Source organism: Temnothorax longispinosus, unplaced genomic scaffold, assembly GCF_030848805.1.
Source record: "Temnothorax longispinosus isolate EJ_2023e unplaced genomic scaffold, Tlon_JGU_v1 HiC_scaffold_63, whole genome shotgun sequence".
NCBI lineage: Eukaryota > Metazoa > Arthropoda > Insecta > Hymenoptera > Formicidae > Temnothorax > Temnothorax longispinosus.
Genome location: NW_027270484.1, coordinates 38,543 through 53,728, shown reverse-complemented (window position 1 = coordinate 53,728; position 15,186 = coordinate 38,543). Strand labels below are relative to the sequence as shown.

General features: G+C 32.8%; 1 protein-coding gene and 1 non-coding gene across 3 annotated transcripts; both read left to right on the top strand.

The window, feature by feature from the left end:
• The first annotated feature begins 408 nt into the window (after nucleotides 1–408).
• Nucleotides 409–481, top strand: Trnaf-gaa (transfer RNA phenylalanine (anticodon GAA)). Its single transcript has one exon. It is a non-coding gene; the product is annotated as a tRNA-Phe (tRNA).
• A 1,343-nt stretch (nucleotides 482–1,824) lies between these two features.
• On the top strand, nucleotides 1,825–14,952 carry LOC139824878 (uncharacterized). 2 transcript variants are annotated; one of them, XM_071797439.1, is made up of 5 exons: nucleotides 1,825–2,250; nucleotides 7,392–7,534; nucleotides 8,235–8,523; nucleotides 8,996–9,144; nucleotides 12,999–14,952. In XM_071797439.1, the coding sequence occupies exons 1-5, from the start codon at nucleotides 2,178–2,180 to the stop codon at nucleotides 13,092–13,094; spliced, it is 750 nt and encodes a 249-aa protein (XP_071653540.1). In that variant the 5' UTR covers nucleotides 1,825–2,177; the 3' UTR covers nucleotides 13,095–14,952. The 2 variants fall into 2 exon arrangements, with proteins under 2 accessions (XP_071653540.1, XP_071653541.1); XM_071797440.1 differs by lacking the exon at nucleotides 12,999–14,952 and having other exon boundaries at nucleotides 1,827–2,250; nucleotides 8,996–9,554.
• The last annotated feature ends 234 nt before the right edge of the window (nucleotides 14,953–15,186 follow it).

Genomic DNA, 15,186 nt, shown 5'->3' with positions numbered 1-15,186 from the left:
GATTAATATTGCCTCGTAAATAACTGTCTTAATTATGCAGAATTTACACGATAGAAAGTGCAAATAAAAAAAAGTGAGGACAAAATCTACATCGATAAAAAATATTATTCATTTTTATAATATTTTACTCTAAATGATGAGAAATCTCATAACGTCTAAATATGACAACAGAAATTCAGTATAAAGTTTATTGATTATTTAGAAATTTCATTCGTTTTTCGAAAAATATTTGAAAATAAATAAAAGCTAGATTAAATGAGAATTACACAATTATGTACTGTAATTTTAAATAATACGTATGTACAATTAATTGACGATATCTCGATGTCTTTATATATAGAATCATACGTGACTTGCGTATATTGTAAGAGTGCCTTTTCAGACTGCCAACGAACGTCCTCCTCACGAGCCGAAATAGCTCAGTTGGGAGAGCGTTAGACTGAAGATCTAAATGTCCCCGGTTCAATCCCGGGTTTCGGCAGAAGCAAATTTTTTTTTTCTTCTTACTAAACGACGTTAAGGAAAACGATTTATTAATCCTATTCGCGTATAAAATACACCCCAACCTCAAAAACTTCTAAATTCATAGATATTAAAACTTTTTCTTTCGATCGAATGCTGCACAAATTGTTTCACAATTGAGGAAGAACGCTTATCTTTTACGCTTGTCTTTATCTACAAGATAAATAGAATACTGTCAACTTTTATTTAGAAGATAAATAGAGTATTACCTACTTTTATTTAATTGTAAATTAGCAAAGAGAACAACGAAAATTGAAATATAATGTTGGGATATAAAATACACTCCATATGGCTACGTTCGGGGAGCGCGCTATTAGCGCTATTGCATCATTCTGTCTTTATCGCTCATCAGGTATAAAACAAGGATAGAATAAGCAAATAGCGCTGATAGCGCGCTCCCCGAACGCAGCCTAATTAACGTTAAAAAGAACGTTAAAATTACTCACCGTGTAAACAGTGTAGGGTTAATAGCCAATTAATAATAAATAAATGCATGTCAAACACTTTAACTCGGGAAGCGCTTCCCGGGTGATTTTTACACGAAAAATCGCGTATCGAAAAAATGAAGCTCACATCACAGTAATTTCAATGTGCTCCTTTCGTTTTTATTTATTTGTTTTGTTTTCCGTATACTTTTTTCAATGTTGCATAAATCTATATATACATATTGTCCTCGAATACTAATAAATTATAAAACAATCAAAAATATGCAATATGTAATTAACAATAATGACTAATTGGAGCGTAAAAATCACCCCAGGTGATTATTTATGCAGAAAAATTCAAACGCCCGTTCCCGGGTTTAATCTTTTTCATCTTTTTTGCACATTGCTCCATTTTATCGAAGCATACCTTTAAAGTCCAGTTACGAAATACCGAGAGATATAGCTACAGCATTTCAGACATTCCAATAGATCAACTTTTAATCAAAGAATACAATGCAACGGCAATAACGGCGTGATTGCATTGAACGGTATATGCAACCTCATTGCTTTGGAAAAAAAAACTTGGGAAAATTGAGAAAAATGCGTTCTCGATGAATTAGGACGATGAATTGATTCCTCAAGTTTTAAAAGGGGTAAAAGTCAATCTTTCTCGGTACTTTCCTCTCGAACCTCGAAAGCTGCGAGCACACGCGCTCGCGGCTCGCGAGAATCCTCGTCGTTTCGAGTATCGGAGCAGCAGCAGCCGGGGCGGCAGGAAGAAGAACAGAGGACGAAGCGACGCGACGGTCCCGTGGTGCGCATACTCCCGAGGAGAGGACCCGCTGCACCTGCCGTGCCGCGGTTGGCGTATTGAGGATTGGTCGCTCGCAGTTGGACCTTGATGTGCGTGGCGTGAGTATGTCGACCGCTGGCTGCGCTGGCAGCCGCGCATACACGTAGAGCGAAGGGCTACCGAGGGGGAGAACTCGCCTTCCGCGGCGACGGCGACGGTCGCCCGTGCTCCAAGGCCGTTTCAAGGCCCTCGACCTCGAATGTCAGCGTAGAGAAGCGAAAAAAAAAAAGACGCGGAGGGAGAAACGCGCGTCCGTGGCCTTCGTCCCGGGGGGGTAGTCGCGCCGCGCGAGAGCTGCCACGAGGTTTCACGTGCCTTTCGCCGATTCGGCGCTTCCCAAATTAGCCGGCTCTCCGTATTCCACGCTTCGCGGAACGATGATGAGGCTCCCGCGGATGCTGCTCGTCGTCGGTTATCTGCTGCGCTGTCACGTCGCCCGTTCAATAGCCGGTGAGTGTATTGTACGAATTTCGCACGTATTTGCGAGTGTACATATGTTTCCTCGCGCACACCTGCCGCATTTGTGCCTTCCCCAATTGTCGCCGAATGAGGATGTATGTTATTAAATTTTAGATTTAAATTTAAAAATATATTATTGCGTTTTGTGAAATTGCATTAAATTTCTTGGTACATTTAACACGTTCTGCATTTGAAAAATGTACGAATATAGATTGCACGTGCAATGTTTAAATTTTGAGAGAAGAATTTAATCGCGGAGGGAGAAACGCCATATCCGACGCTGTTCCTCGTGTGAAAATAAACACGAATAGAAGCACACTTTCGTATCGAAAAAATACTGCAAGGATTAATTTTGCAACTCTCAATCTCCTGAACATCTGAAAAACACCCAGCTAGAAAATTATTTAAGCTGTTCATATCATGTTCTAATCATTTTTTTTAATATATAAATTGTTTAGATTGATATATCAAAATATGAAAAATACGAAGCAGTCAATTTGATTTAACAATTGGTAACTAAATAAAATATTTATTTAAAAAAAATTATTTGCATAAAAAAGTAAAAAAATCACTTTATTTAGAAAAAAATACATTTTCCTGAATATCCTTTCTAAATATCAGACACGTCACTTTGATATCGTTTCTTTAAAATTTTACTTTCTACTAAAAACAGTGATCTTATTTAAAATTTAATTTAAATTTTAATTACAACCTTTACGCTGTTAAAAAGCTCTACTTGTATATAAAGAAAACACCTATGTAAGTTTTTAAAACTATTTACCGTAGTTTTAATTTATTGCAATTCGCAAAATGTGTAACGATAAATATAACTAGATATATTGTTCCCTGCGGCACTTTAAAGTTTGATAAGAGTGCTTAATAAATATTGCGCAGTGTGGCAATTAGTAGAAGAGATTTATAACTCTCTTTCTCTGTCTCTCTTTCTCTTTCTCTCCTTCCATCCAAACTCTTTGTCATATGTTATAAAAGAATGGCGCGCCTTCTAAAATAGGATAAAATACGGCATACCCTATTATATTTCATAGTGTTCTAGGGTTAATATTTTAATTTTCAATTTTTAATTTATTTTTTAGATATATATTATTTAAAAAAAAGCTTTTTTTTGAAATACAGACATACATTATATTATCATTAATAATTAACCCGTTAATTCTTCCGTTTACTTTATAGTAATATATTATAATGTTATTATTTGTCCATTGTCGTACATCATTCATTATCTATATATTTGTGCAGCATATACGATTATAATAACATCATGCAGCGAGCAATTAATAATCGAGGGCGATGATCTAATATTATTAAACACAAAATTATTAATATTTTGAGTGTTTCAATCGCCAAGATAGCCGGGGGCAAAAATATTGATTCTTGAATATTGTAATATTATTTAACATCTCTACTGATGCGCGCGGAATAATAGGCAAAATTTAGCGCAGATTATGCGACATCCGTGGTCGCTGCATGCCGTAGATAAGACGCTTAACACCACCATTTCGAAGTATTACATTATATTATATTTTAAGTAATCGCGAAATTTTCAAGTCCTTTTGCAAATTCACAATAATCGATGCGTGTCCGAATACATATTCTCGATCAGAGACTTCTACGATTTGTTTCGCGTATCCAAAATGATATACAGTAAGATAATTTGAAAATTATTTTATTCAATCTATTTTTGCAAAAGAGGTGAAAAAGATTCAAGGATATTTCGCGCAACAATTTACAGATGCGTTAAATAAATTAGTTTGGTCAGTGATACCGTATTAATGACACGATTAGCTGTAATAACAGTTAAATTAACACGTTTTAATTGCAAGCCATATCTCATCCATTGATTAATTTTATATGGTAGGGGGAGGAGGTAAAGTGCAGTGGAGATAAAGCAACGCAGTTGATTTGCTGAATTAATGACGCTTTAGCGGACACTTTGCTAACGAAGAGCCATTGTTCACGATTTCAAAAGATTCTTCGAATGACCACCTTGTTAATCCAAGAATCGATTTGTTAAAAAGGTGATAAAAGCGGGTTGTTACATTTATCTGTTCGTTAAAAATATTGTACGATATCGTATATAATTATATATTAAATGCAATGGCACGCGTGTAAGTTACGTGTGTTAATATGTATAATATACAAGGGTACAAAATTATTATTATTGAAGTAAAATATACCGATTAAAACTATTAATGTTCTTATTTAGGTACGTTCTCAGATTGTCATACGATAACACACAATATGTATGACAAACATAAAAAATGTTTTGAAATGTTTTTGTTTAATTCATTGGTGTTAATAAAAAATTATATATATGACTCGGAATTATGCGTATTGCATCTAAGTACTTTTTTCAAGAACGCGTTATTTGCTTGAATATGTAGTTCAGTAATTTATTTAATCAGTAGTTCTACTTTAAATTTTTTAATTAACGTCAAAGCAATCTTGTAACGCACGAGTGTCTCTGTACTTATATTACTGTGTAAGAATAAAGTAATTTTTATGCTTGAAAAATCTGTATTAATTAAAGTATTAATACATATGTTACACTTGAATCTCAAACACAAATACAAATAGCGTAAAACTTTAAAGTTGCGGTATTCGTGTATTTCAGAACTTGATTACTATATGTTATAGCTATCAAAGCTTGATTACTGGAAGCTCTGATAAATGTTTCTCGGTCACATCGGAAGCAGGAAATACGATTTATATCGATACATGTTATACGTTGCAGCGTGCCTATGGGCATTTAAGAATCTAATTTAAAATGCTTTCGTCAGGCACGGTTTAAAACAAAAGGAATTTTTGAATAGAGGTTCTCCACGCTCTCACGTAATGACTTGCACAGTAGCAACGAGTCGCAAGAATAGCGAGAAACAAGAGAAAAAGATCCAAGTCACTCATTACTTTGCGTTCGTTTGCGGTAGCTCAGCGTCGTAATTTGCCCTAGAAAAAGCTGCATTTAACTCAGGACTCGTGCAATAAACTTCCAATTTTATAATTTACAACACGTAAATATACACAGAATGACAGTCGAGAAGTTACTGAAACTAAATAACTGTTACTTTGTTCACAAATATATAGATAGAATAAAATAGATTAAATACTGTCTTGTGGAAAAAAATTCGTTTTTTTTTTAATCATAATATAACAAGATTATACATTGATAAACTCGTCAAATAAACAATATGAAAAGCAAAAAATCCGTTTCTTTTGTAATATATAATTTTCAAAGCCCAATTAATGCAATTTTATTGGACTTGGTTTATTTCGGATTAATTTCTTTTTTTAAAAAGTTCAAAAGCAATATTTAATTAATCTTAAGTCTAGATATTCCTGTATAAAAACGACACGAGATTCTAACTTTAGTATTTATAAATGTTTTATACGTGTAGAAGATTAAACACACAAAGATTGAAGATGAATAATAGATGAAGATGAATAATAAATGTCATATACAATATTAAATAAATCAATAGAACTATAATTCTGAATATTTCAAGTGCACGAATAGAATATCTAGACACGACAGATGCTCCGAGTATGTTAAAATTATCGTAATTCTAAAGAATTATTGCAAATATGATAAAATATATGATATTGGTGTGCACGGTAAATGCTGTTTGCACATACAGCATTCTTATTCGTTGATTTGATTATTATATCTATTGGCGTATTCGCTGAATCGTTTATCCGTAATTTTGGTGTCCTAAATTATTAAAGATCGCAAATACACATCGTCTGTATATAAAGCAGAAAGTACTGCCTTTTTCATTCTGTTAACTATAAGCTCGATTGATTAATATCCTAGTGTCGTCCCAAAGCTTCATAGCTCATCACGTAGCTACAACATTTATTTGTTTAAGTACGACGTACCATCCTATTTTCTTCGCGTATCGATCTCCTTGTCTCGCTCGTTATCCTACACCACGTTTTGTATCTCATCACATTCGTCGCGTCGCTTCAATATGCAATATCTTTTATCTTTTGAGAGATACCCAAGATCAATATGTGTTCTTTTGGGTATAGATAGTTCTTCAAAATCTTGAAGTCAATTTTTTTCAATTACAATATAAAAAACAATAATTGTTCAGTGATTCACGAATTGAGAGAAAAAGTTTCTAGCTGATTAGTTTCAGAATCATATATAATATTAATTGGAATTAATTAGTGGAACTTTCTAAAGTATTTTCTGCTTTTTAGACTGTTTATTTTATTATTTAAAACATCGTTTTTTTTTTAAATCCACGTGTGAACTTTCTACATCGTAAAATTGGTCGAGGCTACACCAATTTATTAGTTCGATCTTACTCGATCGAACGACCGTCCGATGAACTTTCACGACTGTCTAAAATAATGACCCAATATACAAATAGTTCTCACCGAACAAAGTGAAATTTTAGCTTTAACATGGATATGCGATGACATTATTGCATAATTGTACAAAATTAGTATAATTAGAAGAAAGATGTAACTTTTTAGAAAGTCGTAAATATTTCTTACATTAATTTAGCAAATAATCTTCCTTAATTTTTATCGTAAAAGAATCGGACTTTTTAAAGAATATAATAATAGATATTAATTTATTAACCTTTTGATTTGTTTTTGAAAATCAGATATTTTAAACATATTCTGATTTCGTGATACAATTGTACAAAATACCTGAGAGTTCAAAAAAGTACGACAATTCCACTATTTCAAGTCTTTTCTATCTAGGACAAAAAGATTATTTAAAAGATTATTTTCGTACAACTGATGGACTCAGGTCACGATAGACTCTAAGTCGTGCAAGGCGCAGTCATAATTGCTTGCTCTAATTATGAAATTGGGTTGTGGAGCACATGAGTACGCTTTCGTATCACATGTGCAAATTTTCGCGAGCGGATTCAATTAAAACGATCGTTTAATTATGTACGATTTCGTTAGAGAATGCTACACAAACGACAGATTGCACGATAACTATGATTAGAGATTAACGAGTGATTTAAAATAATCACATATCTTTGAGATAAATAGTGATTCGACTAAAGAAGAAAATTTGAAATTTGAATTATTGAAACAGCAGCTGAAAAAAGCAATTCTTCAGCTATTGACGATCTTTCATTTGGTTACAGCACCTGCGAGAGCGACAAGTCAGGCTTTATTGGATGAAAACGACGTTACGTTTAGAGACGACGGTGATGATGACGTCACTACAGAGGACCCGTTTTTCAAAAAGTGCATTGTAGACGGAAATTCCTATTCTCACAGCCAAACGGTAACCACTGAGAAGTATACTGGCGAATGTCGATAGAGAAAATTTCTTTTCAGTGCACAGTACAGCAAACAATCGTCAAGAAAAAAAAATATTGAATTAATAAGAAACTAGTTTAAAAAATGTAACGAACAGTATTAATAATAACACAAATTTTTTATTTTTAAATAAAATAAATTTTATATAAGATAAAAATCATACGCTTGTGCACTTATACATTTGCAAGTAAAAATTTTTTCTCTTTTCTCTCTCCTTTTCTCGTATCGATCTTTCCCTAAGTGTTGAGAAAGTGTTGAGAAGGATCATCATTTATCACAGTTTCAGAATCTTTATATAGCATTATATCTCTGTAACTAACTTTCTCAGAGATCAGGGGATTCTATTACGGTAAACTTTACTAAAATAAACTGATGAAAGCAACTACGTAATCCATTTGGCTCTCTCAAGTTTTGTTCGTGAAAAGATGTTCTTTTTACAATTATTCGTAACTCAAACATTGTTGACATCTCAACATTGAGAAAGATTCTATTCCAAATTAGAAAAATCTATCATTAAAAAATAATGTGAATGCGAGAAGTGGAATTATTTTGTCCTTATATCCTCCAACGTAATAATCAACATATACTGAATTTTTATATAATTTTTTTCTCTTATATTTTTCTTTTACTAACTCTTTTACTAAACGCATTACCTCCTCCCTCAGATACCGTCGTACGACGCGAATTCGCATTGCCTATGCGTCGTCGGCGAAGTTTACTGTTGGTGGCAAAATTATAATTCGAACACCGCCTCGTCGCTCGACCCGTCTTCTCTGCGATCGACCGCGGTGGAAAGCAATTACACTTCATCCCTGGGAATGAGTACGGACATTGTGGATGGGTTCGAGGCTTCCGGAAATTTTGACTCGTCGGTCAGCCAACAAGGACATAAAGAAATTAACGGCACTCTGTCAAGCACAACGCCTTCTGCACCGGCCATTTGCCTCGTGATGGGTATTAATTAATTTTTCTTTCCTAATTAATCTCTCTTAATATTTTAATAAATCTCTAATATTTTTATATCGACCGTCGTAAACAATATGATTAATATTACGCATATACTTATAGAAAATATAAACGTTATTACATATTTATTTAATCTAATTTTAATAGATTTCTAGAGACGTTTTAATATTATTTATTTTCCAAAACATTTTTATTATAGCGTAGTTATTATCTTTTAAACAAATCTCTGAAGATTTGTTTAAAATTTATTTTGTACCTTACATCGTCTTAGAACACAATTTACGTTTAATATTCATAGCGTCTCGGCGCGAGATAAAAGCGTATGAGCTTTTATATACTTTGACAGCCTATATTTTCTTTTATATATATTATAAAAGCCGCGCGCGTTCATGTATACATACGCGGTTCCAGCCTTTTTATACGAGAAAAATTCGTATGTACTATGAAACTTGAATTACAGGAAGAGAGTATCGACAGGGTGAGACACTACCACACTCAACCGGAAACTGCGTTGAATGCAGCTGCGGCTCCGAAGGCCGCATCGAATGCTCGCCGAGAGACTGTGTGGCACTGCGACCCGAGATATTAGTCGCACCTGATAAACCCGAGGTACCCGACGGCGATTTCGAAGTTTTCAACTTAGCGCGGGATTGGGATATCGGCGAAAATTTCTAAAGCATTTGATAACGAGTTATGCAAAGTCCTGCTCGGACTTCTGATTACTGCGATATTATTAACGTTGGTCAAAAGGCTAGCTTAATCGTTTAATTAAATGTGACTTTAAGAACAAAAAGTTCTTAAAAGAAGGACAGATTTCTGCGAAGGAAAACAGATCCCCGAGAGTAGACTGATTCTAAAGTATAATATTTAACGATGAAAATCGGAAATAGATCTGGGGCGTTTACAGTTTATTGGTCAGCGTGAATAATTGAATGACGTTTATATCAAACTCTTCTTAATACTTATTTTTAATGTAATCTCATACTTTTTAAATATAACAAAATAATTTGGTTATGAAATTATAGAATTATAGAATTTGCGCTTAGCGGTTCTTTACCATTAAGGGATCATCTCGCGTCTTTTTTTATCATAAAAGAGAATTATTTCTTTCCATCGAGGATGTGCCTTCAATTATTTGTCTTACATCATGGATGTAATCAAAAACGGCGTAGAAGGCATAGTCCTAAAATGTTTAGTCTAGATTTTTCCTATAAAATCTTCAACGAGTGAGAAAAAAGAGCCTATTCGAATGTCTTTTTTACGTAGATGGCCTTATCAAGAATCTTTTGGACATTAATTGATAGACTGAATACTCTTCACGTAGGAGCCCTTTGATAAATTAAAATCTATACATTTTACCAGATATAAAAGATAGAACTTATTATTTTCTATTTAAATACTACGTGAAATTCTTCCATTTTAATTTATTTGATATGGATTCAGTTTATAGATCCCATAGTTATAGTAATTTAGTAATTTATTCGGTGAATAAAAAATTCGTATCTGTATAGATTCGATATAAGAATGTTTTTGTAGACGACGGCCTATAATCCATAAATTAATCACAACACATGTACATCAGCCCGCCTTATGTACGTGTAAAAAACAATATTAATGAGCTTAGTCATTACTAGTCGATCACAATAATATAACATAAAAGGTTTAACAATACTCTTCGTCATACCTCATATCCTAATAGGTGCATAATCAAATATTGTAGTGAAGATCGTGTAATTTACCACACACACGTGTGTGTGTGTGTGTGTGTGAAATAATATATACCGCCATACATAATCTTACATATTTACAATAGAATAATGCCAATGACGAATAACGGAAATCCCTTGTTGCAATAGTTTACAACATTTACATGATACATATAAAAGATTGAATAACAGTAATAGAAATGTAATCAAGTGAAAAATCGTACCAATAAGAAAAATGACCTTTAATAAAACCCTTAACATTTAACATATCTTATATATGCACAATATATATTATATATACATTATATATCTTTGTACACGTATATAAATATTATATATATGTATACGTATATATGATATTTACTATTATATTATTATATATTACATCATACATATATATGGAGTAATGTATAATAAAATATTTTAACGATAACTAATCATATTATACCAAAAAACCAAGTATTAAAAAAAAGAATAATATCGAATATAACCCGCATGACGATAATGTGCAATATTACGATTACAGTCAAATCTCCATATTATTAGCATGTCAGGACCAAACTCCCTCCCTCTTCTTAACTCTTACCCTCAATTTCTGCACGTGTTCCAATGACATATGAGATAGAATGAAAATATCGTTTCAATCATGCGAGTATTTTGGCTGACATAATACATATAATGAGAGAGAGAGAGAGAGAGAGGAGAGAGAGAGAGAGAGTGAGAGAGGAGAGAGAGAGAGAGAGAGAGAGAGAGAGAGGTGAGAGAGAGAGAGAGAGAGTGAGAGAGAGAGAGAGAGAGAGAGAGAGAGAGAGAGAGAGAGAGTGAGAGAGAGAGAGAGTGAGAGAGAGGAGAGAGAGAGAGAGAGCGTGAGAGAGAGAGGAGAGAGAAGATAGATAGAGAGAGAGAGAGACGAGGAGAGAGAGAGAGAGAGAGAGAGAGAGAGAGAGAGAGAGGAGAGATGAGAGAGAGAGAGAGAGAGAGAGAGAGAGAGAGAGAGAGAGAGAGAGAGAGAGAGAATTAATAGCACAAGAGAAAATGTTAAGAAAATTAAAGGAGGCTTTAAGATATTCAGAATACAGAGGTTCGACTGTATTCGATGACATTTATAGTTTTGTATAGGTAAACCGCGATATTTGACTTTTGTAAACGCAGTCCTTGCTTTCTCGATTTTGTAAATACTCTCCAGCTAGTCTCGAAGATTGGTTACTTTCTACGACTCCTGGATGTGCGAAATAATCGCGTCTGACAATGAATACCGTTTTTGAGTATATAGACAATAGCGATGTAGCAGTAATTTATTATAAGCGGCTTTGTTAAACGTATATGAAGGATGTTTCCAAAATGTTTTTTATCATGTTGAAAAATTACTTTTCAACGTGAGTCGTATCGAAACAATATTCTTTTTCATGACTAATTGTAAGAGACCAGGCAATACGTGAAAGTGACGATAGGATTGTATACTTTTGCGACAAGAAATCGGTTGTTTAGATAGTTGTTAGATAATTATAGATAAGTAGTCTCCAATGTGACATATACATCACGAAGGATAATTTTGTCTAACGGTTTACAAGTTTAGGTCGGAGAGTTTGTTCTTTCATAAGGATTCATAGAATGTCTGATTACTACTATTGATTTTGACAATTTTAGAATATAGAATTGTAATACGAATAAAAAATTTATTTTTCAACGTTTCAACGTTTCTTAACAATCGAAGGAATGCATAAACATATAAAACAATGAAAATTAGATATCGCGTCTCTTGTTTCTATCAATTTTTAAATCATTATTCATTAGCGATCTCATAAACGAAAAATAAAAAAGAATTGAACTAAATTATTTCTGTGTAATTAAAAAACTATTCTTTCATCTGTGAAATCAATTAAAAACTTTTGGAATATCTATCAAATATTAATTTTTAAACAATTTTTTGCACACTTTTTTAAATTTTTCATTATCCCTTGTCAACATAAATTGACAGCTGTAAAATTTAAATATTTTTTTTGTCCGTTTATTTTTGTCGTATTGGAAACGATACATATCTATTTTTCATTCGATTGTTCCTTCAATTATGATCTTTATTTAAATATTTAAATATTTAATAAGTTAATATTTAACGACATATGTTCTTTAATAGTAATGTCTATGAACAAAGAAACTGATAACATATTCGTTGCATTGTTAAGAAGAATCGTAAATAGCAGACAGTCATGAAAATAATATTTTTGAAAATTCGTCTATACAAAGGTTAGTTATAGTTGGAAATTAGTTATTGAAGTTAGTTATAGAATATCTAATTTCTTAGGATAATCTTCCAGTTACTGACAATCCTCATTCGTCGAATCGATAATAGTATAAAACATCGACATAAATTCTGTCAATATTTTGCTCACATATAAATATAATTAAACATAATATTTTAATTTAATGCAAACATATGCTTGAAAATTACAAAAGAGAGACTTAATTTACGTAAGTTACTCGAAATGCTTAATTTTTGTTTTATAACGAAAGAGTGTCTAAGAATTCTAAATTGTCTTTTTTTGTAAGTCCTTTGCTTTATACCATATCCCATAGTTTGTGATCCAGGGAATTTAAATCAGAACTGCCGGAAAAGAACAATCTTTAATAAAAATCACCTCACTCATACATTTGCAACACTTTTGATCATCCTGATCAATTGTATGTTGTTTAGAAGTTTATTGACAGAATTTATAATTGTGTACGGTATCTTTCTTATGTATGGAAATCATTTTTTAGAAAATTTCTCGTAAGGCGAAAGTGGCACATCATCGCGGGGACCATTTAACGAAAATATACCTTAGACCATCCATTATTGGTTTCGTTCACACTTAAATAACGATCTCGTACGTCTTCCAGTTATCTTACGTGGAATTGTATCTATACCGTGTTCCTGCGATTATACACATATGTCTTCGCAGAAAAATTGTATTCCAAATAAAGAAAGATCTCATGAAACACGGATGGACATTTATATTTTACCATCTTACATTTTATATATACATATATATGTGTATAAAACTTTTTTCCCCTTCAATCTTATGCAAAAACAGAGGTATGTGCCAAAATTCAGCTTGCTAACATTTTTTTCTTAACAAGGTTTCGTTCGATTTTTGTCTAAAGTGACTGAGTTAATATGACAAATACGATCGAGCTTTTGAATAAGATTATCGACTTTACGCTTGATTATCCTTCCGTGATTGAGCGCATTGAAGCGGCGCGGCGGCTGTGTGTTTATCGAAGTGAATATTTCGCGCGGCTTATTTATTCGAAAGAGTCGAAGTAGAAAGATTATAGTATATTACGGACGCGCGATAGAAACTTCTTTAAGTTTCCACGGTCGGATTAAAATACATCTCGCGCTTTAAAGCCTGCATCGATAGAAATGCGATTCGACCGCTGTTTCCAGATTATGAGCACGAAATCGCCGAATCAAACGGCTCGGGTAATTCAGTGTCGTAATTTTTCCATACAGTTTATTAATTACATTACGGTCAGTTTCAGTGGACAATTGGCGAATTGGTTAGTTCCACTCAATTAATTATTTAATTGTTCGCGACGATTATATGACGGTAATGGCTATTTCGTGAAGCGCTTTTTACGGACGCTCTTTTATTAAACGCAAACGCGATAAGATAGGCAATTATAAACTATTTTATTTAAAAAAGTGAATACTTTTATTAGAAAAAATCCTTATGTCACGATTTAAAGATTAATTTTTAATATAAAAAAAAAATAATGTATTAACAGTTAATAACGGTCTAAATAAAAATAATTTTATTTAATTTAATAACAGTATTAATTAAATAAATAACATTTCATTGAAACACGAGTATCATACATTTGTTTCATTAATATACTGTCATTGAATTAACAGTATTATTTTTAATTAGACTGCTATTAGCTAATGCTGTTAATTTAATATTATTTTTTTCACGTAAGAAATCATTTTGGAAAACCGAGGATCGAAGACTAGTTACCCGTTGAAAGTATCCGTGGCCATGGCTACGTAGTTCAATATACACGTGGTTGTGCATATAGAGGCGCTAAGACAGGTTCCACTACTTCCATTTAAAACATGTCTACTCTTCAGGCTTCTCTCTCTGTCATTATATGTCTGTGATCTCACCTCGCTGTATATATTCTACAATACATACACAGATTGTGTGATAACGATAATATCCTGGAATCCTGGATAGCTAAATCTGTCGAGGATAGATTTTAAAAATATCTACTACAAATTTTGTCGATAGAATCCCAACTGATATAGAATCTGTTAATAGACTATAATGGCAGATGAGTGCAGAAACTGAACTATTTGAATGTTTACAAAAAGACAGATTCTATGCGGTTTCTGTCGACAATCTGCTGTCAGATTATATCGGCAGGCTCTGCTAGGAACACGAGTTTAATGCGGATACAGATGATACCGGATCTGCAATAACTAGCTATAAGCAAATCTGCTGTCAACTTGTTGTTTAAATATAGATTAGTATGTCATAAAATAATTCAAATAAAAAATATGCATAATAACAATATGTTAATATTCATTTTCTGTCTGTGAATTGATAATGAGGTATGCACTCTAATTCGTAATACTTATATTTGCAAATAAAATCTTATCTATCTTACTGGATGACGAAGCTGCGATATTTATACAGATCGTGCCATTAATACAAAATTACTAAATTACTGGAGTATTTATAGGTTAAATTATTTTCAACGAAAGACTTGTTAGATCTCTTTTATATATTTTAAAATATCTAAGTAATAAAAAACCGTGACACTCCAGTCTGTCAAAAATATTTTGCAAAATAGAACGTCAACAGAAATATGACAGAATCTGTTGACAGGAATATGATGGCAGATTGACTGCAGAAATCGAACAAAATCAGTTACTTTATATAATGATATGATTTATTTAATG